This window comes from Mobula birostris, chromosome 21 (genome assembly GCF_030028105.1).
Source record: "Mobula birostris isolate sMobBir1 chromosome 21, sMobBir1.hap1, whole genome shotgun sequence".
Taxonomy (NCBI): domain Eukaryota; kingdom Metazoa; phylum Chordata; class Chondrichthyes; order Myliobatiformes; family Myliobatidae; genus Mobula; species Mobula birostris.
In genome coordinates this window covers 39,944,711-39,971,654 of record NC_092390.1, presented here as the reverse complement: position 1 = coordinate 39,971,654, position 26,944 = coordinate 39,944,711, and the positions used below count along the sequence as shown (strand labels likewise).

The 26,944-nt window shown below is 42.5% G+C and overlaps 1 protein-coding gene across 1 annotated transcript in view; it reads right to left on the bottom strand.

Annotated features, from left to right (window-relative positions):
• Positions 1 to 26,944, bottom strand: part of dntt (deoxynucleotidyltransferase, terminal) — a 294,866-nt gene that overhangs the window by 50,447 nt on the left and 217,475 nt on the right. Inside the window, exon 10 of the mRNA XM_072239756.1 lies at positions 22,924 to 23,007. Within this exon, the coding sequence (XP_072095857.1) occupies positions 22,924 to 23,007 (84 nt within the window). The remainder of the gene's footprint in view (positions 1 to 22,923; positions 23,008 to 26,944) is intronic.

Below are 26,944 nucleotides of genomic sequence, written 5' to 3'. Positions count from 1 at the left end.
AATCCCTTCAATTTACCTAACACCACTTCCCTACTAACATGTATTTCGCTCAGTTCCTCCATCTCACTGGACCCTCTGTCCCCTTTTATTTCTGGAAGATTACTTATGTCCTCCTTAGTGAAGACAGAGCCAAAGTAATTATTCAATTGGTCTGCCATGTCCTTGCTCCCCATAATCAATTCACCTGTTTCTGTCTGTAGGGGACCTACATTTGTCTTTACCAGTCTTTTCCTTTTTACATATCTATAAAAGCTTTTACAGTCAGTTTTTATGTTCCCTGCCAGTTTTCTCTAATAATCTTTTTTCCCCTTCCTAATTAAGCCCTTTGTCCTCCTCTGCTGAACTCTGAATTTCTCCCAGTCCTCAGGTGAGCCACTTTCTCTGGCTAATTTGTATGCTTCTTCTTTGGAATTGATACTATCCCTAATTTCTCTTGTCAGCCACGGGTGCACTACCTTCCTTGATTTATTCTTTTGCCAAACTGGGATGAATAATTGTTGTAGTTCATCCATGCAACCTTTAAATGCTTGCCATTGCATATCCACCGTCAATCCTTTAAGTGTCATTTGCCAGTCTATCTTAGCTAATTCACGTCTCATACCTTCAACGTTACCCCTCTTTAAGTTCAGAACCTTTGTTTCTGAATTAACTATGTCACTCTCCATCTTAATGAAGAATTCCACCATATTATGGTCACTCTTACCCAAGGGGCCTCTCACGACAAGATTGCTAATTAACCCTTCCCCATTGCTCAAAACCCAGTCCAGAATAGCCTGCTCTCTAGTTGGTTCCTCGACATGTTGGTTCAAAAAACCATCCCGCATACATTCCAAGAAATCCTCTTCCTCAGCACCTTTACCAATTTGGTTCACCCAATCTACATGTAGATTGAAGTCACCCATTATAACTGCTGTTCCTTTATTGCACACATTTCTAATTTCCTGTTTAATACCATCTCTGACCTCACTACTACTGTTAGGTGGCCTGTACACAACTCCCACCAGCGTTTTCTGCCCCTTAGTGTTACGCAGCTCTACCCATATCGATTCCACATCTTCCTGGCTTATGTCCTTCCTTTCTATTGCATTAATCTCTTCTTTAACCAGCAACGCCACCCCACCTCCCCTTCCTTCATGTCTATCCCTCCTGAATATTGAATATCCCTGAACGTTGAGCTCCCATCCTTGGTCACCCTGGAGCCATGTCTCTGTGATCCCAACTATATCATAATCATTAATAACAATCTGCACTTTCAATTCATCCACCTTATTACGAATGCTCCTTGCATTGACACACAAAGCCTTCAGGTGCTCTTTTACAACTCTCTTAGCCCTTATACAATTATGTTGAAAAGTGGCCCTTTTTAATGCTTGCCCTGGATTTGTCGGCCTGCCACTTTTACTTTTCTCCTTAGTACTTTTTGCTTCTACCCTCACTTTACACCCCTCTGTCTCTCTGCACTGGTTCCCATCCCCCTGTTGTGAACTAACCTCCTCACGCCTAGCCTCTTTAATTTGATTCCCACCTCTCAACCATTCTAGTTTAAAGTCACCTCAGTAGCCCTCGCTAATCTCCCTGCCAGGATATTGGTCCCCCTAGGATTCAAGTGTAACCCGTCCTTTTGTACAGGTCACGCCTGCGCCAAAAGAGATCCCAATGATCCAAAAACTTGAATCCCTGCCCCCTGCTCCAATCCCTCAGCCACGCATTTGTTGCATAGAGCAGGGTCTCATGCCGCCTAGTCACCTGTTACTGCCAGCCATGGAAGGAGATACCTGAGGCAGTGTGGGAAAGAGCAGAGATATGGCTGGAGCGCTAGATTGGGCACCTGGCTCCAGGAGGCCGGCTCTCCCTTCGATGCTGTTCACTCCCTGGAAGACAAGCTGGATTGCATTCATCTGCAGCAGACCCCCCCCCCCATAAGATGAGAAACTGCTGCGTGTTTATTTTTGCAGAAACATGGCTCCAGAACAATATCCCATGCACCATCAATTTTCAGATAATGCCAATGATGGACTAATACAAACATTACTTTGTGACTGTATGTGCTGTTGTAACTAGATGTTTTGGGTGCTATGTTTGACTGCATGATCTGTGTTTTGCACCTCAGCCCAGAGAAATGTTGTTTCGTTTAGCTGTATCCATGCATATAGCAGAAGAACAATTAAACTTGAACTTGATAAGCATACCAGTTCAGCATATTAATAAAGGTGAACTCTAGTACCTAGGCCTTACAATTTTCAGACAATTGGTTTTTGATTAATTGCATTATTATTTTCTGGGGTCTACTTGTCAACTTTATAAATTAACAGATTGGTTTGGAAGATTACTGTTAGGGCAGCACTAGTGTTCTCACTTCTTCCAAAATGCTGAACTAAAACAGTCTGCTTCTGTGGATATACCGCTCTTTAGTGTCATTATTTTGGTTGTTTACTTATTTTTTGATTAAACGCTACATTTGATTCAATATTATTTTCCTTGAGATTTCCAGCATGATATCCTAGACCTTTGTCATGATTAAAAATGTTAACTTGACATCATTTTTTATGATATTGTATTAATCAAACTGCAATAAATCATCAGACTTAAGTGCACTGAGAAATGTGAGTATTTTTAATGGACCATTTTATAGGTCCATTTCAATACATTTTGGGTTTCTTAAGGTACTATTGAAAGAAATTCAAGTGAAGAAATCTCAAATTGGTAGAGTGTCTCCATCCATATCATTAAATGTGTGTAAAACAATAACTATAAATTTTGTCTACGTCTAATCACTGTGATAGTTCAAACTGCCTAGTTAGGGAAATAGTAATCAGTCATATTTTTCCATACCCCATTGCTTTTCAGTCATCTTTTCTATAAGTAACTTAAAATTGAATTTCTTCTGCAGGTAATGAGGTAATGTGATTTTAATGTAGGTATCACAGATATTAGGTCGTCAGCACAATTATCTCTTTGCATGACCAGAGCTCTTAAAGGGTCAGTTTCCAATGGGTTTAACAATTGTCTAGCCGCTTGGTAAATATAATTGGCACCGTATGTTTCCATCAGTTTGTAGAAACATTATGTGTGAGTGGCTAGCTGAGGTTGGGTCCTCTGCTAAGCAAGAAGGTAGAAACCCTGTAGATTTCAAATAAATCAGAACCATCGTACTCTGTTCCAGGCTTGGCTTTACTGACAGACTCCAGACAATGGCTCAAGATTGAAGGGATCTTTTTAATTATGTTAAAGCAGTCCTTCTCAGGCAAAGGAAGAATTCAACTTTCTGAGACTTTTCCAGTTTCCTAAGCACATAATTACACAGGAATATTGCAGCAATGATCTCATTTGTACATTACCCATTGGATGCTGTGCAGTATTCCTGTAAAACGTGTTTCTCTAAACATGGGTTGCATACAGCATAAATGTCCAATTAGATTTCACAAAAAAATTATGAAACTGCGGAAAAATGTCTAAGAAAAGTGAGTTATCAGACCTTAAAGCTCTCTCTCATAGCAGCTACAATACAGCTACAGTAAAGATTAAATACAAGAAATTCTACAGAATGCTGGAAATCTAAAGCAACATACAGTCCTGTGGAAGGGCCTCGGCCCAAAATGTTGACGGTTTATTCAATTCCATGGATGCTGCCTGACCTGCTGAGTTCCTCCAGAATTTTGCGTATGTTGCTACAGTAATGATTGCCACGGGAATAAGGGATAAAAGGGCGATAGGATACAGTGATCCCCTGTGCATCTGCGTGTTCCTGATGGGTTGGAGTTCCATTTGTCTCAGACTGTTGAGAGGTGTCGGCTGATCAAGCGTGCCACACACAAATGGTTAAAATAAAAAGGCTGTAGACAGTGAAGGGGGCACGGCTGCTGCCAGTTCCGTAATCCTGATCATATAAAACTGAGGCTGGCAAATTCCTCATGCAGGATATTTTGAATTACAATCTCACTATTGATCACTAGACCATGCTTCTTTAGTTCTGCTCTTTAACGGCAGAAGTCAAAAGTCACAGCTCAAAAGCTTTAATTTATGCCACTGATGTAAGAAAGATGAGCTGTGATATCCACTGGTGTTTGACCAATGCCCAATTAACAGCAGCTGTGTTAAGATGAATACTGTACAAAAAGTACCCAGACCAGATCACACTGAGGACAATATCACCCAGAAATCATTGTCAATGTGGCCTCAGATGGGTAAAATGACTTTTATGTGGAATTTGCTCATGAAAAGCATGAATCAACTGGCATATACAAAGCAGTCTGCACTATTACTTACTGTTAGATTAATAGGATTAGATGTTACAATCCCTAAAGTTTCTGCACTGCACTTGACTTGAGTGGAAGTAGTTCTCAAAGATGACCACTAGATGATGTTACTACCATTACGACACATCTTCAGTTGTGTACCTCGACATCGCTGGGTGTTTGGGCCTTTTATCACAAGACACCCTCAGCCGAGGCAGGCCCACCACTGGCTGATCAGCCCTGGGTGTGTGTCACATGGTTAGTCTCTAGATGGTCACTTGGCAGCCCAGACAGCACCCCTTCTTTTCAGCCACAGCCAGTGACTGCTCATTTCGGCGGCATTAGCAAGTGCTCTGATTGCCTCCCTATGGGCCTGCCCTCTGACCCCTACTTCCCTCAGCAGCCTTACGGTGGAACTGGCTACAAAGTCCCTGCACACAACCTCAACTGGGCGCACTTTTACGTACGTCTGCTTCAACTGCGAGGTTGGCATATTGCAGCCTTCTCCGTTCGTAAACCCCATCCACAGCATCCTCCCAGGGGACTGTCAGCTCAATGATAAAGGAGTTGGACCAAAGGACCAGGTCAGGCCGCAGGTTGGTCGTTGCAATTTCAGATGGGAAGGTAAATTTCTGGCCTAAATCAACACGCATTTCCCAGTCCCTGGCTGCACTCAGTGGGCAAGGGACTAGCCCTGGGTTTCTCTCCTTCCCGGATGAAGGATGGTAGTTGTGGAACCGTTGTCTGGACATTGAGAGGCCTGGAGTTGGTGGTTACTCTCTTACACTCAAGTTCAGCTGCCAAACACCTCAGCACTTGGTTGTGTCGCCAGGTCTATCTGCCTTGTGTTATCTGCAACTAACCAAGATGTGCTTGAGGGATGCTGGAACTGCACACAGAGGACAGGCTGGATTCACACTGAGGACAATATCACCCACAAATCATTATCAGTGTGGCCTCAGATGGCTAAAATGACTTTTATGTGGAATTTGCTCACGAAAAGCATGAATCAACTTGCATATACAAAGCAGTCTGCACTATAACTTACTGAAATACTGTATACACACACTGAAGCGATTGTTCCTCAGATTTAAAAAAAATGCATGGCATATAAAATCACTTCACCACAAGAGCCTCAGGACTCGCACCACCAGATTCAAGAACAGTTACTACCCCTCAAGCTTTAGCAAAAGAGGATAACTACATTCATTTATTGAGATGTTCCCACAACCAATGATCTCACTTTAAGGTCTCTCTATCTTGTCATTTCATGCTCTCGTTATTTATTGCTATTTATTTATTTATATTTGTACAGTTTGTTGTCTTCTGCACTCCAGCTGATCTTTCCCTAATATTGATTGGCACCTGATTAGTTCCAAGGGTTTAGATGGGGCAGAGCTTGTTAAGTGTGTCCAGGACAGATTCCTGTCACAATATGTTGACAGGCCGACCAGGGGGAATGCCATACTAGATCTAGTACTAGGTAATGCACCGGGTCAGGTCACAGATCTCTCAGTGGGTGAGCATCTGGGGGACAGTGACCACTGCTCCCTGGCCTTTAGCATTATCATGGAAAAGGATTGAATCAGAGAGGACAGGACAATTTTTAATTGGGGAAGGGCAAATTATTAGGCTATAAGGCTAGAACTTGCAGGTGTGAATTGGGATGATGCTTTTGCAGGGAAATGTACTATGAACATGTGGTTAATGTTTAGAGATCTCTTGCAGGATGTTAGGGATAAATTTGTTCTGGTGAGGAAGATAAAGAATGGTAGGGTGAAGGAACCATGGGTGGCAAGTGAGGTGGAAAATCTAGTCAGGTCGAAGAAGGCAGCATACATGAGGTTTAGGAAGCAAGGATCAGCTGGGTCTATTGAGGAATATAGGGAAGCAAGAAAGCTTAAGAAGGGGCTGAGAAGAGCAAGAAGGGGGCATGAGAAGGCCTTGGTGAGTAGGGTAAAGGAAAACCCCAAGGCGTTCTTCAATTATGTGAAGAACAAAAGGATGACAGGAGTGAAGGTAGGACCAATTAGAGATAAAGGTGGGAAGATATGCCTGGAGGCTGTGGAAGTGAGTGAGGTCCTCAATGAATACTTCTCTTCGGTATTCACCAATGAGAAGGAACTTGATGACGGTGAGGGCAATATGAGTGAGGTTGATGTTCTGGAGCATGTTGATATTAAGGGAGATGTTGGATTTGTTAAAATACATTAGGACGGATAAGTCCCCGGGGCCTGACGCAATATTCCCCAGGCTGCTCCACGAGGTGAGGGAAGAGATTGCTGAGCCTCTAGCTAGGATCTTTATGTACTTGTTGTCCACGGGAATGGTACCGGAGGATTGGAGGGAAGTGAATGTTGTCCCCTTGTTCAAAAAAGGTAGTAGGGATAGTCCGGGTAATTACAGACCAGAGAGCCTTACGTCTGTGGTGGGAAAGCTGTTGGAAAAGATTCTTAGAGATAGGATCTATGGGCATTTAGAGAATCATTGTCTGATCAGGGACAGTCAGCAAGGCTTTGTGAAGGGCAGATCGTGTCTAACAAGCCTGATAGAGTTCTTTGAGGAGGTGACCAGGCATATAGATGAGGGTAGAGCAGTGGATGTGATCTACATGGATTTTAGTAAGGCATTTGACAAGGTTCCACACGGTAGGCTTATTCAGAAAGTCAGAAGGAATGGGATCCAGGGAGGTTTGGCCAGGTGGATTCAGAATTGGCTTGCCTACAGAAGGCAGAAGGTCATGGTGGAGGGAGTACATTCAGATTGGAGGGCTGTGATAAGTGGTGTCCCACAAGGATCTGTTCTGGGACCTCTACTTTTCGTGATTTTTATTAACGACCTGGATGTGAGGTTAGAAGGATGGGTTGGCAAGTTTGCAGATGACACAAAGGTTGGTGGTGTTGTAGATAGTGTAGAGGATTGTCAAAGATTGCAGAGAGACATTGATAGGATGCAGAAGTGGGCTAAGAAGTGGCAGATGGAGTTCAACCCGGATAAGCGTGAGGTGGTACACTTTGGAAGGACAAACTCCAAGGCAGAGTACAAAGTAAACGGCAGGATACTTGGTAGTGTGGAGGAGCAGAGGGATCTGGGGGTACATGTCCACAGATCCCTGAAAGTTGCCTCACAGGTAGATAGGGTAGTTAAGAAAGCTTATGGGGTGTTAGCTTTCATAAGTCGAGGGATAGCGTTTAAAAGTTGCAATGTCATGATGCAGCTCTATAAAACTCTGGTTAGGCCACGCTTGGAGTACTGTGTCCAGTTCTGGTCACCTCACTATAGGAAGGATGTGGAAGCATTGGAAAGGGTACAGAGGAGATTTACCAGGATGCTGCCTGGTTTAGAAAGTATGCATTATGATCAGAGATAAAGGGAGCTAGGGCTTTACTCTTTGGAGAGAAGGAGGATGAGAGGCGACATGATAGAGGTGTACAAGATAATAAGAGGAATAGATAGAGTGGATAGCCAGCGCCTCTTCCCCAGGGCACCACTGCTCAATACAAGAGGACATGGCTTTAAGGTAAGGGGTGGGAAGTTCAAGGGGGATATTAGAGGAAGGTTTTTTACTCAGACAGTGGTTGGTGCGTGGAATGCACTGCCTGAGTCAGTGGTGGAGGCAGATATACTTGTGAAGTTTAAGAAACTACTAGACAGGTATATGGAGGAATTTAAGGTGGGGGCTTATATGGGAGGCAGGGTTTGAGGGTCGACACAACATTGTGGGCCGCGGGGCCTGTAATGTGCTGTACTATTCTATATTCTAAATCCATATTCACTGAACCTGTTATAGTTACTATTCAATAGATTTGCTGAGTATGCCTACAGCAAAAGGAATCCCAGGGTTGTGAGTGGTGGTAGATATGTACTCTGATGATAAAATTGACTTCGAACTTTGAACTTTGATTATATTTCTAGCCCAAGCACACGTTTAGTGCGTGTATCCTAATAACGGGATCAGATTTAGTGATGACTGAGTACGTAGCCACTACCTTCATAGTATTCTGATAAATGTGGGATCGTAACTTTAACCCAAACTGCGACCGAAGTGGCTACGTTTGTGTATTGTTGTGACATTAACAACAAAGTGAGCAGCATATTGGACATGGTTGGGCTGAAGGTGCACTAAAGTCACCATCTGGTATACAAGTTCCTCTTATTTTTACAGAATGTCAATGGGTTTTAACCTTAAGAAGCCGTCGTGTTAAATAATCTAGCAAAGTATTAAAGTGTGTTTGTTAATCTTTTTTTATTATAACCAGGAGCAAAGTCAGTTATTTTCAATTAACTAGAGCTTTACTGGCTGAGAAATATTGTAACACTATTTCCCTACTGCTGCCATTTCCTTATTTAGACAGGGTCGGGTATTTTTCAGTACCTTCATCAAAACGTTTTATTTCATCTCATTTCCCAGTATGGCAGGAATCTCCGTGGTGTAGTCTATCATTAATGAGATGAATCATGCAAAAGAATGCCCGGTACTTTAATGGAATAGACTAATGTCTCCTGCTTAAAGCAATCACTATGAAATTAGTTGAGGAAGATTGAACTGACATCTCTTCAGTAACAAACGACCAGTATACTAAATTTGATACACTCCTCAGAGGTGGCAATGCATCAGGCGTGAAAGAGGAGGAGGCTACACTCTCGATACTGTGCACAGTCTCTTTACAACTTGAGAATAGAAATGGAGAGGATGGCACACTTTATGGAACCTATCAAAAACATCCATGCACAAGGGAAATATCTCACACTTCATGCCCACAAAATGCTGCCAGTCAATCTGCCCTCCCCATACTACTTGCCTGTATCAAACCTTCACACAGCTTTACAGCTGTCACTGTATCTCATCTATATTTATATCTCAGCAGGGCATACTTTTCAAAGTGCAACGTATAACCTATAGTTGAAAGCCACTTCTGAGCATTTCAAATATGAAATAATTGCAATGAAATGGATGTGAATAATGTGCCATTTCTCGCCAATCCCAACTTAACCTAAAGGCTGGATGTTTGACTGTGTATGTATTCTGTCAGTTTACTATAGAACAGAGGTAAAAAGATTAATCAAATCATTCCCCTATGCTTAGGCTTAATGCCATCTTACATCATTACCCCCATGTACACATATACAGTACATCACTCAAACCTTACAGAACTTCCTTAAATAATTTGTTTAGATTAGTTCGATCAGCATGTGTTAGATTTTTAATGCATAAAAAGCAAATCTATTGAAAAATATTTGATAAGCTCTGTAGAACCTAATAATTTGAAGGAGAAACAAATCTGTGGGTATTTTTTTTACATGCAGCATTGAACTTTCAGCTCCATTGGGAAGGTTTAGGGAACCAGATGTCTTACATTTGTGCTATTTACTTAATTGTAGGCTTGGAATGGCAGCTTGTTAACACCACCAGTGATCCGGAGCAGGGCACAGCCACAAAACATTAACATCCTCCTCATCAAGGGTTGCCAGAACAGTTACAAGAAAAAACACCACGGCTGAGATAAATTGCATTGATGTGGGGAAAGCAAGAGGGCAGGAATCTACTGGCCACCAAGTGAGTCATCCATAATGCAGAAGGAGATGAAGGAGGTTGGTGGTTCATAATTGCTCATCTAGCACTTTGCTAAAATAATCCAGACTAATCCCCAATTCTATCCATTCCCTTTAGCAATATGTCTTCCCATTTCTCAAGCAATTAAATTCCTTAGCTACCAACTACATCCCTCTTCGTCCAGAATGTTATACTACAGGTCTACCTGCACCTCTTCATCATCCTTGCTTCTGGACTTGACTCTCTCTGGCTATCCATCCCATAGGATGATGATGGTTCCTTTCAGTCAGTTAATGGGGTTTGCCCCACTCCTCAGAAAGGAACAGTGTGTGCGTGAATGGATTTTAGGTGAGTAGGGGGTTGCACAGGTCCAGACCCACCATCTCAACATCCCCTCACAGATCCAGCAGCATGGTGGGGTCCAAGACGGCTGGGGGAAGTTCTGTAGCAGTGAATGGCCAGACCAAGCTTCATGCAAGGGATGCCCTTTCCGCGCTTCACGGCACGTGTTTGCTAGATGGCCGTTGACCCCACAAGAGGGTTCATCCGCCCTTTGACAGATCTTGTTTTTCATCCTGCAGGGTGTCTAGCCACCCTCCTCACCAGGCAAGCCTGGTGGGGTAGAAAGTCACCGACCACCCGACCATGCGACAGGTAGTACTGGGTTACATGGTACCAGTAGCATTCAGACCAGTGACCTGACCTGACGAGTGGACTTGACTAAAGTGTGATTGACATGAGAGCAGTATGAGCATCTACTGCAGCTCCAGGGTTTCAGAAGCTTTTTGTAATAGAAGATGACACGTTGGCCATCAGATGTATGTGATGTAATGGAGTTTCCCACCACAAGCTCTGCATAAGGAGGGGGAGTCTGCTGGGAGAAGAGTGAGGAGCGGATAGGGGGAAGGAGGAGGGGTACCGGAGGGAAGTGATCATTCCCCCCCACCTCTTTTTTTTCCCCATTTCCCATTCTGGCTCCCTTCTTATCACTTCTCTTTTCCTTGCCTATCACCGAAAGGTTAACTTGCAAGTTGAGTTGGTGGTAAGTAAGGGAAAAGCAATGTCAGCTTTCAATTTGAGAGGACTAGAATAGAATAGCAAGGAGGTAATGCTGAGGCTTTATAAGACATTGGTCAGACCACACTTGCAGTATTGTAAGCAGTTTTGGAACCCCTTTTTGAAGAAACAAAATGCTGACATTGGAGAGGGTTCAGAGGAGGTTCACGAGAATGATCCCAGGAATGAAAGGGTTAACACATGGAGAGTGTTTGATGGCTCTGGGCCTGTACTTGATAAAGTTTAGAAGAATGAGTGAGGATCTCACTGAAACCTATTAAATATTGGAAGGCCTAGATAGAGTGGATGTGGAGAGGTTGTTTCCTATAGTGGTGGGCGGTTTTGGTCTAGGACCAGAGGACGCAGTCTCAGAATAGAGGGACATCCATTTTAGAAGAGAGATTAGGAAAATTCCTTTAGCCAGAGGGTGGTCAATCTATGGAATTCATTGCCACAGACAGCTATGCAGGCCAAGTCATTGGGTATATTGAAGGCAGAGGTTGAATGGTTCTTGATTAATCAGGGTGTCAAAGGATATGAGGAGGAGGCAGGAGAATGGGGTTGAGAAGGTAAGTAAATCAGCCATTATGGAATGGCAGTGCAGATTCGATGGGCTGAATGGCCTAATGCTGCTACTATGCCTTTTAGTCTTATAAAGACCCATGAATCATTGCTGCTGGACTTCTCCATTTTGTTTGGCACAGCATGTAGGTTTTCAAACTGACCTCATGAATTTCAGAATGAAAATCCGTTAACTTGTTTTCTGAAGGAGAACTTGTATGACTTCATCTTGTTGTGAGCTACCACCTTGCCTAGGTTGCAAGCCACTCATGCAGATAAGTCATTACATGAAGACCCCATCTCTAATCTAACCTATACCAGCCTCTCAAATCAGTCCCCTAATTACTACCAGTGTAACTGGTCCTTCAATAACCTGCACGCTTTCTTTCAAGGAACTGGGTATTTAGACTGTGCTAAAGATTGAAGATTGTTTATTGTCATTCTGCAGTGTAAAGGAGAATAAAATGATTATTACTTTGGGTCCTTTGTAGAATAAACAAACACAATGCACATAAAGAACACAATGTGAAAAACAAAAGAAAGAACAATAAATATAGTAAATATAAAAGCAATTGTCTAAAACACAATGTACAAATAACTGTTTCAGTATGACCATATATACATAAAATTAGCTGTCTTAGATTAGCTTATAGACTGATTGTATGTATGTAAAAAGCCTTGCAGAGGGTGGTTAGGGGAGCAGAGAAGGTTATTGGGGTCTCCCTACCTTCTGTCCAAGACCTCTTTCAGAGTCGATGCCTCCGGAAGACACGGTACATCATTAAAGACTCCTCACACCCTCTCCATGAACTGTTTGTTCTTCTGCCATCAGGCAAACGTTACAGCAGCATCAAAACTAAAACCACAAGGCTACTAAACAGCTTCCTCCCACAGGCAGTCAGACAGCTAAATAGCTGCTCCACCTGACTCTGCTTTGGACACTTTTACCTTGCACTGGACACTTATAACTGATTTTAACTGACATGTGGCTGTTGTGCTTTACTATTTATTGTTATGTTTATTATTTAGTGTTGCATTTGTTATGTTATGATTGCACTGCCCCTGAGAAACGCTGTCTCATTCTGCCCTGCAGAGCTGATGTATGGTTAGAATGACAATAAAATTTTTGAATCTTGAATCTTGAATCTTGTAAAGAGATAATTGGACCAACCACATAATTGGAGTCGGAGGTGGATAAAAGCAAGTGGAATTGGATGAAATGAACAGAGCCATGGGCCAAATCTGAGTGGCTTATGTCAATGAGACTTATCGCCTTGGGTGAAAAGTGAAACAAACACATACTGTTGCCCACAAACTGACAAAATTATGCAGTTTCTGAGATGGTAGCTGTAGGTCTCAATCTGGGTCACTCTGGTTCTTCATTTATCCTACATTTTCACTCTTCTACCTGTTGTCTTCCCTCCTCAGAATAGTTTGCAGATCATCTCTGTCAGATTGAAAATGGTACCAAGACAGTTAACATGAGGGAAGGAGAAAAAATTATTAAGCGGATATGTATACTATCCACATATTGTAAATCAGCAGATATAGTGAGGTAGCAGAAGGAGTGGAGGTTATGAATTACTTTCATCTGTTGACTCACTCCTATTGCTGGCTCTGATCTCAACAGTAGTCATTCTAGTCTGAGCAAGAGTGATTTCTGCTTCAAGCTTGCCTATCCTCCTATAGTCCCACTACCGATGTCCGTGCCCTAGAGTGGACAAACTGTCTCGGTATGTGTTTCATAATGTACTTGGGTTATATCCTGTCACTGCTGAGGATTTGTGCATGCAGATGTAGGTGTGAGGCTTGTGACAGATGCAAATGCGTAAAGGTGAGGTGAACCTATGACTGTTAGATAGTTACCCTTTATTGTAGAAGTTGTTGGTAGTTGTCAAGTAGGGATGTGGGCAGTGTGTAAAACTGCTATTTTTATGTGGAAGGGTATTTCACTTAATAATGCATTCACTGGCTTTCACTAGACCTTTACTCCTTGCTGAATTGCTTCCAAGCTGACCTTTGACAATGACTGTCATGGCTGTCTCCTTCCTCTGTCATTTGAAAGTTTGTCAGGAGACCATCTGTCCCCTGTGGATACAGTACATCATTCCTTCTTTCCGCTAAGATCTCTAGTGCCAAGTCAGTAAATCTAGTCTTTCCCTTTCTCCTGTCTTATGCCACTCACATATAATATAGCTCCCAGGTCAGATTGAGTTCCCAAGTGCCTGCCAGTGCATGTTTCTCCTTTAAGATCAACATTAACTGTGTGAGTTAGTTAGTGCTAACCACTCAAAGTGTTCATGCAGTCACTCAGAACGGTGTCAGCTCCAGCAACATGCATAATTATGTAATTTTGTCAGGCAACAAGAAGTCAACAAGATGGTGGGTCAATCATGTAATCTGATCCTTGTATGTGATTCCGGTGAGTCTCCATTCCTATACAGACAAGATGTTACATCTGCAGTCATTAGAAGAAGCCTTAATAATATCAATTGCTTCTTTAATCCTAGGTCTATGAATTGTTTGTTAACAATCTCTTGGCTGTTAACCAGCTTCTATTGATTAACATATGACATTCTTGTCAATCTAACTTTCCAAATTACTTTAATTCTTGAGCAACAATTTTGTACAAGTGTAAAATTCCCATCTCCCTTGCTTGACCTTCTCAGTTTGAGATCAATTTTGGAAGTTACATAATACATGCCTAAAATTCTCTTCTCTCTTTCATGATCTCCACTTGAGATTAAATTTGGTAGGCACTTAATACAATTATATCTAATCAGGCAACATCTGTAAATTGTTGTATAGATGTATTGGTCTTCAAAAAATTCTGGCTATATCTCCACATGAATGAGTTTATTTCAAACATGCATAAGTTATTTGGGGAAAACCTGCTGTTCAGCACACAAGATGATTTAAGCTTGATTGCATCATCAACAAAGAACCTTTCAGAGCCTTGTCCTTGATGGGCAGATACACACATATCTTTAAGCAAACATGGTAACCATCACTCAGATTAGATTTGCAGCTAGTGAATTGTTCAATCTTTAATTAAAAATGGCAACAGCCCGAGACATGCAAGCTGCCTACATAAAGGCCAGTCCTCGCTCACGTGCCCCGTGATAGATAAAAGTCATTTTGAACAACGCAAATCTTATCCAAGGATTTATACCCTGAACCAAAAATGCACAATCTATTTGAGGAATTGTTAAATTATCTCTAACAAATAACAGAAAACTTCTATTTTTCAAAATGCTTTCAAATATTATCTACATATAACTATACACTCAATGGTATATTTATACACTCAATAAATATGCACTCTATCAGTTACTTTCTGTACCTAATAAGGAGGCCACAGTGTGTTTGCTTGTGGTCTTCTGCTGTAGCCCACCCACTTCTAGGTTTGACATGTTATATGTTCAGAGATGCTCTTCTACACACCAGTGCTGTAACATTTGGTTATTTCAGTTACTATTGCATTCTGCTTGAACCAATCTGGCCATTCTCCTCTGACGTCTCTCATTAACAAAGCAATTTCCCCATAGAACTAAAGCTTACTGGATGTTTTTTTCTGATTTTTGCACCGTTCTCTGTAACTCTAGAGACTGTCCTGCATGGAAATTCCAGTAGTTCAGCAGTTTCTGAGATACTCAAACCACCCGGTCTGGCACCAACATTCATTCCACAGTCAACGTCACTTAAATCACATTCTTCCCCATTCTGATGTTTAGTCTGAACAGCAACTGAACCTCTTGATCAGGTCTGCACACTTTTAGGTGTTGAGTTGCTGCCACATGATTGGCTGATTAGTTATTTGCAATAACAAGCAGTTGCACAGTTGGACCGAATAAAAACATACCTGTTGAGCTAAAAATATCTCCAGGGTGTGGAAAAAAATCACTAAAATGTTTGTGTATGGTTAATGTTGAAAATGAATCCAGCTGAAACCATAAACGTTCTGTGTAGGGATTGAGGCAGAGGGGTTATTGGGGGGGAAGATACTGTCTGACGGAGGGTAATTCTGCTGAATAACCAGCAGTGGCTGTGCTGGGATCCCATTGATCTTGTATCTTACATTTTGCCTCATAACAAGTGTAATGCTGTGAGCCACTCTGCATTTTAATATGTTTGCAATAGGTTAAAATGCATAGGAAGAAAAAAAGATAGCAGGAAATAAATATTACTAATAAAAAATTATATTTTGAAATAGTGAGAAAGTAAAAGCTATAGGTGTTCAGAGGGGCATGGGGTCCTTTTGCTTACAAATTATTCAAATTTACTGTGCAGGCAAGTAGTTGGGTGAGTGAACTATATACTAGTCTTTATTACAAAAGGATTTAAGAGTATAGATTTCACAGATGACGTTGTGCCTGGAACATGGTATATAGGTCTAGTTTCACTACCTAAACAACAATATGAACCTTGATTCTGACTCAGATACTGTATACTTGGGACAGAGGGAGTGCAATGAAGCTTCACAAGATTGATTGCTATCGGGAGAGATTAAGACTGAGCCTAGACTGCCTTGAATTCAGAAGAATGAGAAGTGATTGCATTGAAACAAGATTCTTATTGGGCTTGACCTGGTAGGTGCTGGGAAGATATTTCCTTGGCCTCAACTGCCTAAAGACATAGATCATGGTCTCAAATTTAGTGGTTGGCCATTTAGGATTGAGATGAAATCTGAAGTCCAAGGGCAACAAAGAATGAAAGCTCCAGGGGAGAGAGGGTAATTTCAAAGTAAATGTGCGGGGCATATTTTTTTTGTTTTTTTTTTCCACAGAGTGAGATGGGTACCTGGAATGTGCCAGCTGGAGTAGAGACAGATACATTAGAGACTTTAAAAGACTGTGGAATGAATGATAGGTGCAGGAATGTGAGGAAAATAGGATACAGCCATTGTGTAGGCAGAGCAGATGAGGTAGGTTGGCCACTTGATTACTAATTTAATTGGAAAGTCACAACAGTGTGGGCCGGAGAGCCTGTTCTACGTTCTATGTTCCATGTTCCAGTAGCCCAAAGGAGGATGACTGTGGCTGTTGGAGGATATCATTGTATGAGTTTCCTGGGCATAATCATGGAGAGCCGCTTTAAACAAGGCCCATACAATAGTCAAGTGTGGTCTGAGGAATGTTAGGTAACACACCACAGAAATGCCAAGTAATGATTATTTCCAGCAAGATAGAGTCCAACCGCACCTCCCCTTTACAGTCATCGGAATCACCATATTTCCCAATCCCAACATCCAGGGGTAAACAATGATTAGAAACTCCACTGTACCAATGAAAAGAATACATCATCTATAAGAACAAAGTCCTGTAGTGGGTGCCTCATCTTCCGACACCCTAAAAACCTTTTCAGTACTTACAAGATACAAGTCAGGATTGCAGTGGAATCTTTTCCATTAAGCTTGATGAGAGCAGCTCTAACATCTCTCAAGAAGCCTGATGCCATCCAGAACAAAATGGTCCCCTTGATTGCAATTGAGAACATTGAATATGATTACAATTCTGAACATAACAATCAGTATCAGAATTTGAAATCTTTGTGAAAGAAATATTCCAACATTTTCAGGTTCTCTTAAACAGGGAATATCTGTTAGGTTAAGAACTTTGGACTGGCAAAACTCCTGGCAAATGAGAAACATTTTAAGGAGATCAAGGCAACTGGCAAGGACATTTTCATGATGCTGCAGAACATGAATAGAATCATTCGGCCTTGGAGAAATTCTGCAGAGCAATAGGTTTACAACATAATCCAAATATTTAAAGAGAGATTAAATCAGACCTCAGGAATATCACCCAAGAGCTATATTCACAACTAGAAGCGAAAGAAGACTTTACATACAACACAAAATAATCTGCAGATGCTGGGGTCAAAGCAACACTCACAACACACTGGAGGAACTCAGCAGGTCGGGTAGCATCCGTGGAAACGATCAGTCAATGTTTCCGTCCGGAACACTTCATCAGGATTGAAGAGGGAAGGAAGGGTAAGAGGCCTTATAAAGAAGGTGGGGGGAGGATGGGAAGGAGAAGGCTGGTAGGTTCCAGGTGAAAAACCAGTAAGGGGAAAGATAAAGGGGTGGGGGAAGGGAGGCAGGGAGGTGATAGGCAGGAAAGGTGAAGAAAGTATAGGGGAAAACACAATGGGTAGTAGAAGGAGGCGGAACGATGAAGGAGGTGGTAGGCAGCTGGGGGAGGGGGCAGAGTGAAATAGAGATAGGGGAAGGGAGGGGAGGGAATTACCGGAAGCTGGCGAATTCTATGTTTATACCAAGGGGCTAGAGACTATCTAGATGGTATATGAAGTGTTGCCCCTCCAACCTGAGTTTAGCCTCATCACGGCAGTAGAGGATGCCATGTATGGACATATCCAAATGGGAATGAGAAGCAGAGTTGAAGTGGGTGGCTACCGGGAGATCCTGTCTGTTGTGGCTGACGGAGCGGAGGTGCTCGACATGCAACACAATAGCAGTGGCAAGAACACAATAATGAAGAGTTATCACAGTGACAAAAACGTTTTGAATGTATCATGCATAAAAAGAGGTAATTCATTAGGTTGGCTGGGCTTCCAGAAAACAGGTACAGGAGGTACCTAATAAAGTGGCTACTGAGTAGATTTTCATGGCTTTTCTGCTGATATAGCCCATCCACTTCAAGGTTCAACGCACTGTGCATTCAGAGATATTTTTCTGCACACTACTGTTGTAACCTGTGGTTTTTTGAGTTACTGTCACCTTCCTGTAAGCGTGAACCACTCTGGCCATTCTCCTCTGGTCTCTCATTAACTAGACATTTCTCCCACAGAACTGCTGCTTACTGTATGTTTATTGATTTTCAAACCGTTTTTTGTAAACTCTAGAGATTGCAGTGCATTAAAATCCCAGGAGATCAGCGGTTCCTGAGATACTCAAACCACCCCATCTGGCACCAACAGTTAGTCCATGAACAAAGAACTTAAACATATTTCTTCTCCATTATGATGTTAGGTCCAAAAAACAACTAAATGGCTTGACCATGTCTGCATGCTTTTCATGAACATTTCACTCATCCAGACTCATACCCCCACATGCTTCAAATCAGTCAACATCATCACTCTACCAAAGAATTCTACACCTTCAGATCTATGCAACTACCACCCAGTGGCACTGACACCAATCAACATGAAGTGCTTTGAATGGCTGATAATGGCACGTATCAAAATCTCCATTCCTGCCACAATGGGCACTCTCCAATATGCTTAACGATGGAACTGCTCTACATCAGATGGCATAACATCTGTCATGCACCAGGCCCTGACAATCATAGAAAACAAAGACACTTATGTCAGAATGTTGCTTCTGGATTTCAGTTCGGTATTCAATGCCATTGTCCCACAGACCTTGGTGAACAAACTCCTACTCTTTGGCCTAAATACTTCGGTCAGAATGCATAACGGCTGCTTCTTCCTGTCATCCAAGACTGTGAGCTCAACCCATTGTTGTACACTCTGCTCACACATGACTGCATGACCAGACACCTGAGCAATCACCTTGTCAAGTTCGCCGAACACATAACAGTGGTGGGACCCGTCACCAACAACAGTGAGATGGCCTACAGAGAGGCGGTCTGGCACCAGGCAAATAACCTCTTCCTTAATTTCAACAAGACAAAGGGGATGGTCATCAAGTTAAGGAGACCCCCACCCCGTAACACCAGTGGAACACCAGTGGAAACGGCAAGCAGTTTTCGAACTCCTTGGAGTACACACCACACATAACCATTCATAGTCCCAAAACACATCCTTCACAGTCAAGGAAGCTCACCAACATCTCTACTTTCTGAGGGGGGGGGTGGGGGAAGCACATACTCACATAATCCTACAGATGTGGAGTGGAGAGCATCCTGACAAGCTGCATCACTCCTTGGTGTGGAAACTGCACTGTGGTGGACAAGAAGGCTTTACAATGGTAGTCAAAACTGCCCAATGCATCACTGGCACCAGCCTGCATGCCATCAGGACATATATACAGAAAGGTGCCTGAAAAGGGCCAGTAGCATCATGAAGGATCACATACACCCTGTTCACGTATTGTTTTTCCCACTCCTGTCAGGGAAGAGGGTAGGTAGCATCCATGCCGGGACCACGGGACTCAAAAACAGTTACTTTCCCCAAGCAGTAAGTCAGAACAACACCTCCACCCACTAACTCTACCACTATTTTATTTCCTGTCAGTCACCTCATTTACAGCCTAGCGTCACTTTATGGACATACAATCAATCTTTGGATATAAGCTAGCTTATATATATATAGTGTAATTTATGATTATTTTGTGGGTTTTTTGCACTGCATTGGGTCCAGAGTAACAATTATTTTGTTCTCCTTTACACTTATGTACAGGAAATGACATTAAATAATCTTAAATCTTGATTCTGTAATATATTGGGTTGCTGCAACATGATTGGCTGGTCAGATATTTGCATTAAAGAGCGGATGTACAGGCGTACCTAATAAAGTGATGACTGCCAGTATATTCTCCTGTGAAGCCCAATCTCAGACTCGGGCATAGTAGGTCTGTCTTATTGACGTAAGCGAACAAAACCAAATTCAGGAGTATAGAGAGGGTGGAAGATGAAGTTAACATTTCACAAAATAATTCAGATCTTTTTGCAATTGGAAAACAAAAGCAAATGAAAATTCATCATAGATTTTGTAGCTAAGTATTACATGTTGGAAAAGCATGAGCAATCTACAATGACTCAATAAAATTATCACACCGTGGTTTGAAACAGCAGATTAATTAATGTCAACATGTAACATAGTAATTAAAGGAATAAACATTTTTGAACACATGACTAGATGATTATAATATTCTGAAAAATGTAAACTATACTTTTGAAAAATACTAATTGATGAATATGAAGGATATACCAAGCAGGAGATCAATGGTGTTCAATGAAAACCCAATTCATTTGCCATAAGGTCCTGCTTTCCCACTCACACATCATTGCGAGTGGTGCCTGGTGTTTATCAGGGTGCTATCGAAATACCAACACAAGCCAATCCCTTTTAGGTCTTCAGCCTTTACATTGACCCTGCCCATAGTGGCAAATTCACTGTAAGATAGTGAGCAAGCACCCTGACTGAAGGTAACAAGGAGAATAGGGAAGGGTGTTAATGACATAGTGTAAAAAATGTGCTGTACCAGTGCTTCTCTTCCTCCCACTCCTGTAATTGTACACAAATAGTTAACTTCATCACTCAGTAGTCATGTGAATCATTGTCACTGAATTTTTCCATTTACTGTAGGCTCTAAATAATTGGATGTTGGCTGTCAAGGAAAAAACTAAATTGTCATACAACTGGAAGAGTTCATTAGGATCCAATACAATTCTCATTAGAAAACGCTTCACTATTTTACAGGTCTTGAGTACATTCGGAGTTCACTTTATAGCACCTCTGGGGGCACAGTGGGAGCATTCTGTGAGTTGCTTGGACTATCAACCATCCCATTACACTTCTAATGTTCAGTGTCCATCACTGAAAAAATCAGTGGGTCTGATAAATGGCTACAAGAAGGCAGTAGCATTGTTCTCTTTAAAGCTATCTGTAACTTTACTGAATGCAACACAGGTGAGTTGTCAAATGATTTTTTAAATTATGTACAATTATAATTCCAATAGACAATTCTGAATGAGGTTGGATGCGACATCGGATGCACTGCAACTCTGGCAGGGTCTGCAAGACATTTCTTGCTACAAAGTGAAACCCAATAACATAAATGGCAGTGATGCTACGCTACCAGATGAACTCAGCACCTTCTATGCACACTTTAAAAGGGAGAACACAACTACAGGTGTGAAGATCCCTGCTGCACCTGATGACCCTGTGATCTCTGTCTCAGAGGCCGATGTTAGACTGTCTTTAAAGAGATTGAACCCTTGCAAGGCAGAAGGTCCCAATGGAGTACCTGGTAAGGCTCTGAAAACCTGTGCCAACTAACCAGCAGGAGTATTCAAGGACATTTTCAACCTCTCACTGCTACAGGCGGAAGTTCCCACTTGCTTCAAAAAGGCAACAATTATACCAGTGCCAAAGAAGAATAATGTGGGCTGCCTTAATGACTATTGCCCGGTGGCACTCACATCAACAGTGATGAAATGCTTTGAGAGGTTGGTCATGACTAGACTGAACTCCTGCCTCAGCAAGGACCTATCGCCACAATAGGTCAACAGCAGATGCAATGTCAATGGCTCTCCACATGGCTTTAGACCAACTGGACAATACAAGCACCTACGTCAGGATGCTGTTCATCAGCTATAGCTCAACATTTAATACCATCATTCCCACAATCCTGACTGAGAAGTTGCAGAACCTGGGCCTCTGTACCTCCCTCTGCAATTGGATCCTCAACTTCCTAACCGGAAGACCACAATCTGTACGGATTGGTGATAATATATCCTCCTTGCTGACGATCAACACTGGCGCACCTCAGGGATGTATGCTTAGCCCACTGCTCTACTCTCTCTATACACATGACTGTTGGCTAGGCATAGCTCAAATACCATCTACAAATTTGCTGACGATACAACCATTGTTGGTAGAATCTCAGGTGGTGATGAGAGGGCATACAGGAGTGAGATATGCCAACTAGTGGATTGCTGCCACAGCAACAAAATGTCATTCAACGTCAGTAAGACAAAAGAGCTGATTGTGGACTTCAACAAGGGTAAGATGAAGGAACACACACCAATTCTCATAGAAGGCTCAGAAGTGGAGAGAGTGAGCAGCCTCAGTTCCTGGGCATCAAGATCTCTGAGGATCTAACCTGGTTCCAACATATCGATGTAGTTATAAAGAAGGCCTAAGATAGTGCCTATACTTTATTAGGAGATTGAAGAGATTTGGCACATCAACAAATACACTCAAAAACTTCTATAGATGCACCGAGGAGAGCATTCTGACAGGCTGCATCACTGTCTGATATGGAGGGGCTACTACACAGGACCAAAAGAAGCTGCAGAAGGTTGTAAATCTAGTCAGCTCCATCTTGGGTACTAGCCTACAAAGTACCCAGGACATCTTTAGGGAGCGGTGTCTCAGAAAGGCAGCGTCCCTTATTAAGGACCTCCAGCACCCAGGGCATGCCCTTTTCTCACTGTTACCGTCAGGTAGGAGATACAGAAGCCTGAAGGCACACACTCAGCGATTCAGAAACAGCTTCTTCCCCTCTGCCATCTGATTCTTAAATGGACGTTGAATCTTTGGACACTACCTCACTTTTTTTTAAACATACAGTATTTCTGTTTTTGCACGTTTTTTAAAATCTATTCAATATATGTAATTGATTTACTTGTTTATTTATTATTATTATAATTGTTTTCTTTCTGCTAGATTATGTATTGCATTGAACTGCTACTGTTAACAAATTTCACGTCACATGCCGGTGATAATAAATCTGGTTCTGATTCATAATCTCCTTAAAACATATCTATACAAACATAAAACATCATTTGCTGTACTTCATTTTACCTTCTTTTTGTCATATAGACCATGGTTGTCGAGTAACATGTATTTCACGCGGTTGGCATATCTTCTTAAGTCACGTTCAAAATGCTATGTGAAAGACAAAATAAAAGAAAGAGTTACATTAACCTTTCAGGAAACTTGACAGAAAGTTGTTTTTCAGATTATTGAAAAATCTCACTGCATGTTCCAGCAGTAATTTATTGACCAACTTACCAACTTGTTAACCAGCTTGATAGGATGTGACAAAGCATGAGTGTCAATGATATGAAATATGGATACAGATATCTGATGCATTCAGTGCTACTAATCAGGAATAAACTTAAAGCCAAGTGTCTTTACAAAAATATCCCCATGTAAACCATTTACTTTGCTGGGTGGATCTATCATTTTTGCTCCATTCCGATGTGCATCATCTCAGTGTATCTATAAAAAGCCAAAATTGATTTGTCAGCAACTTTTTCACAAAGTGCCCTTTGAATATATCAATACTGCTACCTTGATGATAATAAGTGTTGTATATTCATCACTTGACCCATATCATTTGGAGTTGGATCACCATCACACAATTAATTATTGTAAACCAGCATGTAAAATATTCTTCAAAGTGAAGTGTAGTAATTATTGTTACACACAGAAAGCCCTGGAGGCCTCAGTTGGATAGCTCCCGAAAACTGGTATAGAGAGTTCAATGCATGATTAACACTTCGTTTCCCTTGCACTGTTTTCTTGTTGCCTGTCCAATTGCAGTCACTGTTAACCATGCTGTTAAATGCCTGTGTGCCATGGCCAGGGACCTGTAGTTATGAGTGATCTGTTAGCCTGAGACACTTAAAAACCCAAATGTAGAACTGGGGCAGCCGTAAGTAATAAAAGTGACTGCAGAAATCATTCTAATTAGAAAGGCAAACAGAATGGGGGTTTTTCAGGTGCCACTTTGGAACCTTAGTGGAAGGAACCAAGAGGCCCGCCCCCCCTGAAATAACCTCTACAAAATACAATAAGTAGAGATAGCTGTGAGCACCATTGCCAGAAGTCAGGTCCTGAGGATTCAGATGCAGCATTATAAAAAGCTTAATGACCCCAAACATCTCGACATGAGCTTCAGATGCCACATCCTATTAGCTACATAGTGGCCTTCAACACTGTTCCAATAGAGAATAGGCAATAGGTGCAGGAGTAGGCCATTCGGCCCTTCGAGAGCCAGCACCACCATTCACTGTGATCATGGTTGATCATCCACAATCAGTATCCAGTTCCTGCCTTATCCCCATAACCTTTGATTCCGCTATCTTTAAGCGCTCTATCCATCTCTTTCTTGAAAGCAGCCAGAGACTTGGCATCCACAGCCTTCTGGGGCAGAGCATTCCATATATCCAACACTCTCTGTGTGAAAAAGTTTTTCCTCAACATTCTAAATGGCCTACCCCTTATTCTTAAACTGTGGGCTCTGATTCTGGACTCACCCATCAGCAGGAACGTGCTTCCTGCCTCCAGTGTGTCCAATCCCTTAATAACCTTATATGTTTTGTCACGTGTGACGTCAAGCAGAGCTACCAGACAGATGATGCTAATGAGAGAGAAAACAGAAGACAATGGAGAAACATTCAAAATGCTAATAAGAGAGAAGAGAGAGATTAACCAGAAAGAAACACAATTCCGATATTGACAGACCGTTTGCTTTGAACCTGAACTGTTTGAAGTTTGACGGACAGATGATACCCCAGCAGGGGGATAAAAAGAGCAGGTTTGCTAAGGCACGAGACACACCACGAGACCCTGGAAAGAGCAGTGTGCCCCCACAAGTTGGTGAGAGTTTGGAGGACCGGTTCATGGGAACCAGTCAAGAGGCTCACAGGGTGTAAAGGTACGATCGGTGGGAACCTGGGGGTGTGTGTCCGCCCTTGCCTGGGTGCCGGGTTCACCGCGGAAGAATGATTGTATCCGGAATGGAGGGGTCACAGTCAGTGACCACAGCGGGGATTAGAAGACATCAGAAGGTCTGCCTGAACCAAATTGCATCCCTCCCTCTCTCTCTCTCTCTCTCTCTCTCTCTCTCTCTCTCCCTCTCTCCAACGGTACAGCAACAGCGATTACTTCCAACTGCACTAAACTGAACTGAACTCTGCTTCACAAGACTGATCATTTTACCCCTAGACTGTGATAGAGCTTGATTGATTCTTATTACCCTATTTGTGTGTATATGTGTGTATTATCATTGCTAACCTGGTACATTTATATCCTTGCAATTAGTGTACTGTATTACTTATTTCTTTAATAAAACTTTATTAGCTCCTAGTAATCACAGACTCCAACGAGCCTTCCATTTCTGCTGGTTTGGCAACCCAGTTACAGGGTACATAACATAAGTGGGGATCTCGGCCGGGATTTTGAACGCCAAAATTGGGACTGGGTAAATTGATTGGGTTAAAATTCCTGAAAGAAAAAAAAGGGCAAACAGCAGAAATGGAGATTGAGGAATTTCTAAAGGCGCCAACCTTGGAGGCATTAGAGGATGCCAGGAAATCAGAATTGGCGACTGTTGCCAAATGGTTGAATCTTTTTAAGGGGAAGCCGACAATGAGGAGTGCGGAGATGGACAGAGCTATCATTGAGTATTATGTATCTAAAGGTGTGTTTCCCCACGGGGAGCTGGAGGTGGTGTCTATGAGCAAACCTGGTGGAGAGGCAGTGCAGCTGCAGATGGAAAAATTAAGACTCGAGCACGAGTTCCAAGTAAAGCAGTTAGAACGGGAAGAGAGAGTAAGGCAGTTAGAACGGGAAGAGAGAGTAAGGCAGTTAGAACGGAAAGAGAGAGTAAAGCAGTTAGAACGGGAAGAGAGAGTATGGCAGTTAGAACGGGAAGAGAGAGTAAAGCAGCTAGAACGAGAAGAGAGAGAGAAGGAAAGGGAGTTTGAGCTGGAGAAGTTAAGGATGGCACTAGAGAGGGGCCAAATGCCGAACCAAGGTGGAGGGTTCAGGGTGACCTAGGAGGTTAGGTTGGTTCCCCCATTTGAGGAGGCCGATGCTGATCGGTGCTTTCTACATTTTGAAAAAGTCGCTGCAAGTCAGGACTGGCCGAGGGATAAGTGGGCTGTTTTGCTTCAAAGCGTACTTAAGGGGAAGGCTCAGCAAGCCTACTCCATGTTGTCAGTAGAGGATGACCAGAGGTATGATGTGATGAAAGAGGCGATACTCAGGATTTATGAGTTGGTCCCGGAGGCATACCGGTAAAGGTTCCGGAATGTGAGGAAGCAGTGGGGCCGCACATATTTAGAGTTTGCCCGTGAGATGCAGATGTATTGTGAGCATTGGTGCACCTCAAAAGGGGTCACTGGGAATTATGACAGACTGCTACAGCTAATACTGATTGAGCAATTTAAAGGTTGGGTCCCTGAAGGTATGAGGCCCTATCTAGATGAGAAAGAGGCAGAAAACTTAGCCGCAACTGCTAAGTTAGCGGATGAATACTCGTTAACACACAAAGTTTACCCCGAGTAAGAGCTACCAGAAGGGTAGTCGAGATGGCGGAGGAAGTCCGCCGGAAAAGCCAGAAAGTAAGCCGGGGACTAGTGAGAAGGATAAGGAAGACAGGAAGCAGTTTGGTAGGAAGTCTCCTGGGGTCGTATGCTATAATTGTGGGAAAGCCGGTCACATTGCGTCCAGGTGTTTTGCCCCAAAGAAGGAGACGTGGATAGGAAAAATGGCGACTCCGACTGGCTGTATTGAGCTGGCAAACAAACCCCTAGGGGAGAAGAGGTCTGATAGAGTTCAGGAAGGGCACGAGAAGTTTATTTGGGCCGGATTGGTGTCAGTGAAGGAGGGATCAACCCCAGTTCCAGTACGGATCTGGAGAGACACTGGGGCTTGTCAGTCATTGATCTTAAGGAGGGTGTTAGACTTTAGTACAGAGACCGAGACTGGGGAGGTCAGTGTGATAAAAGGCATTGGGAAATGTACTGAAAAGTACCTTTGCACCAGATACACCTAAAAAGTGACTTGGTCTCCAGACCGGTCACAATAGGGC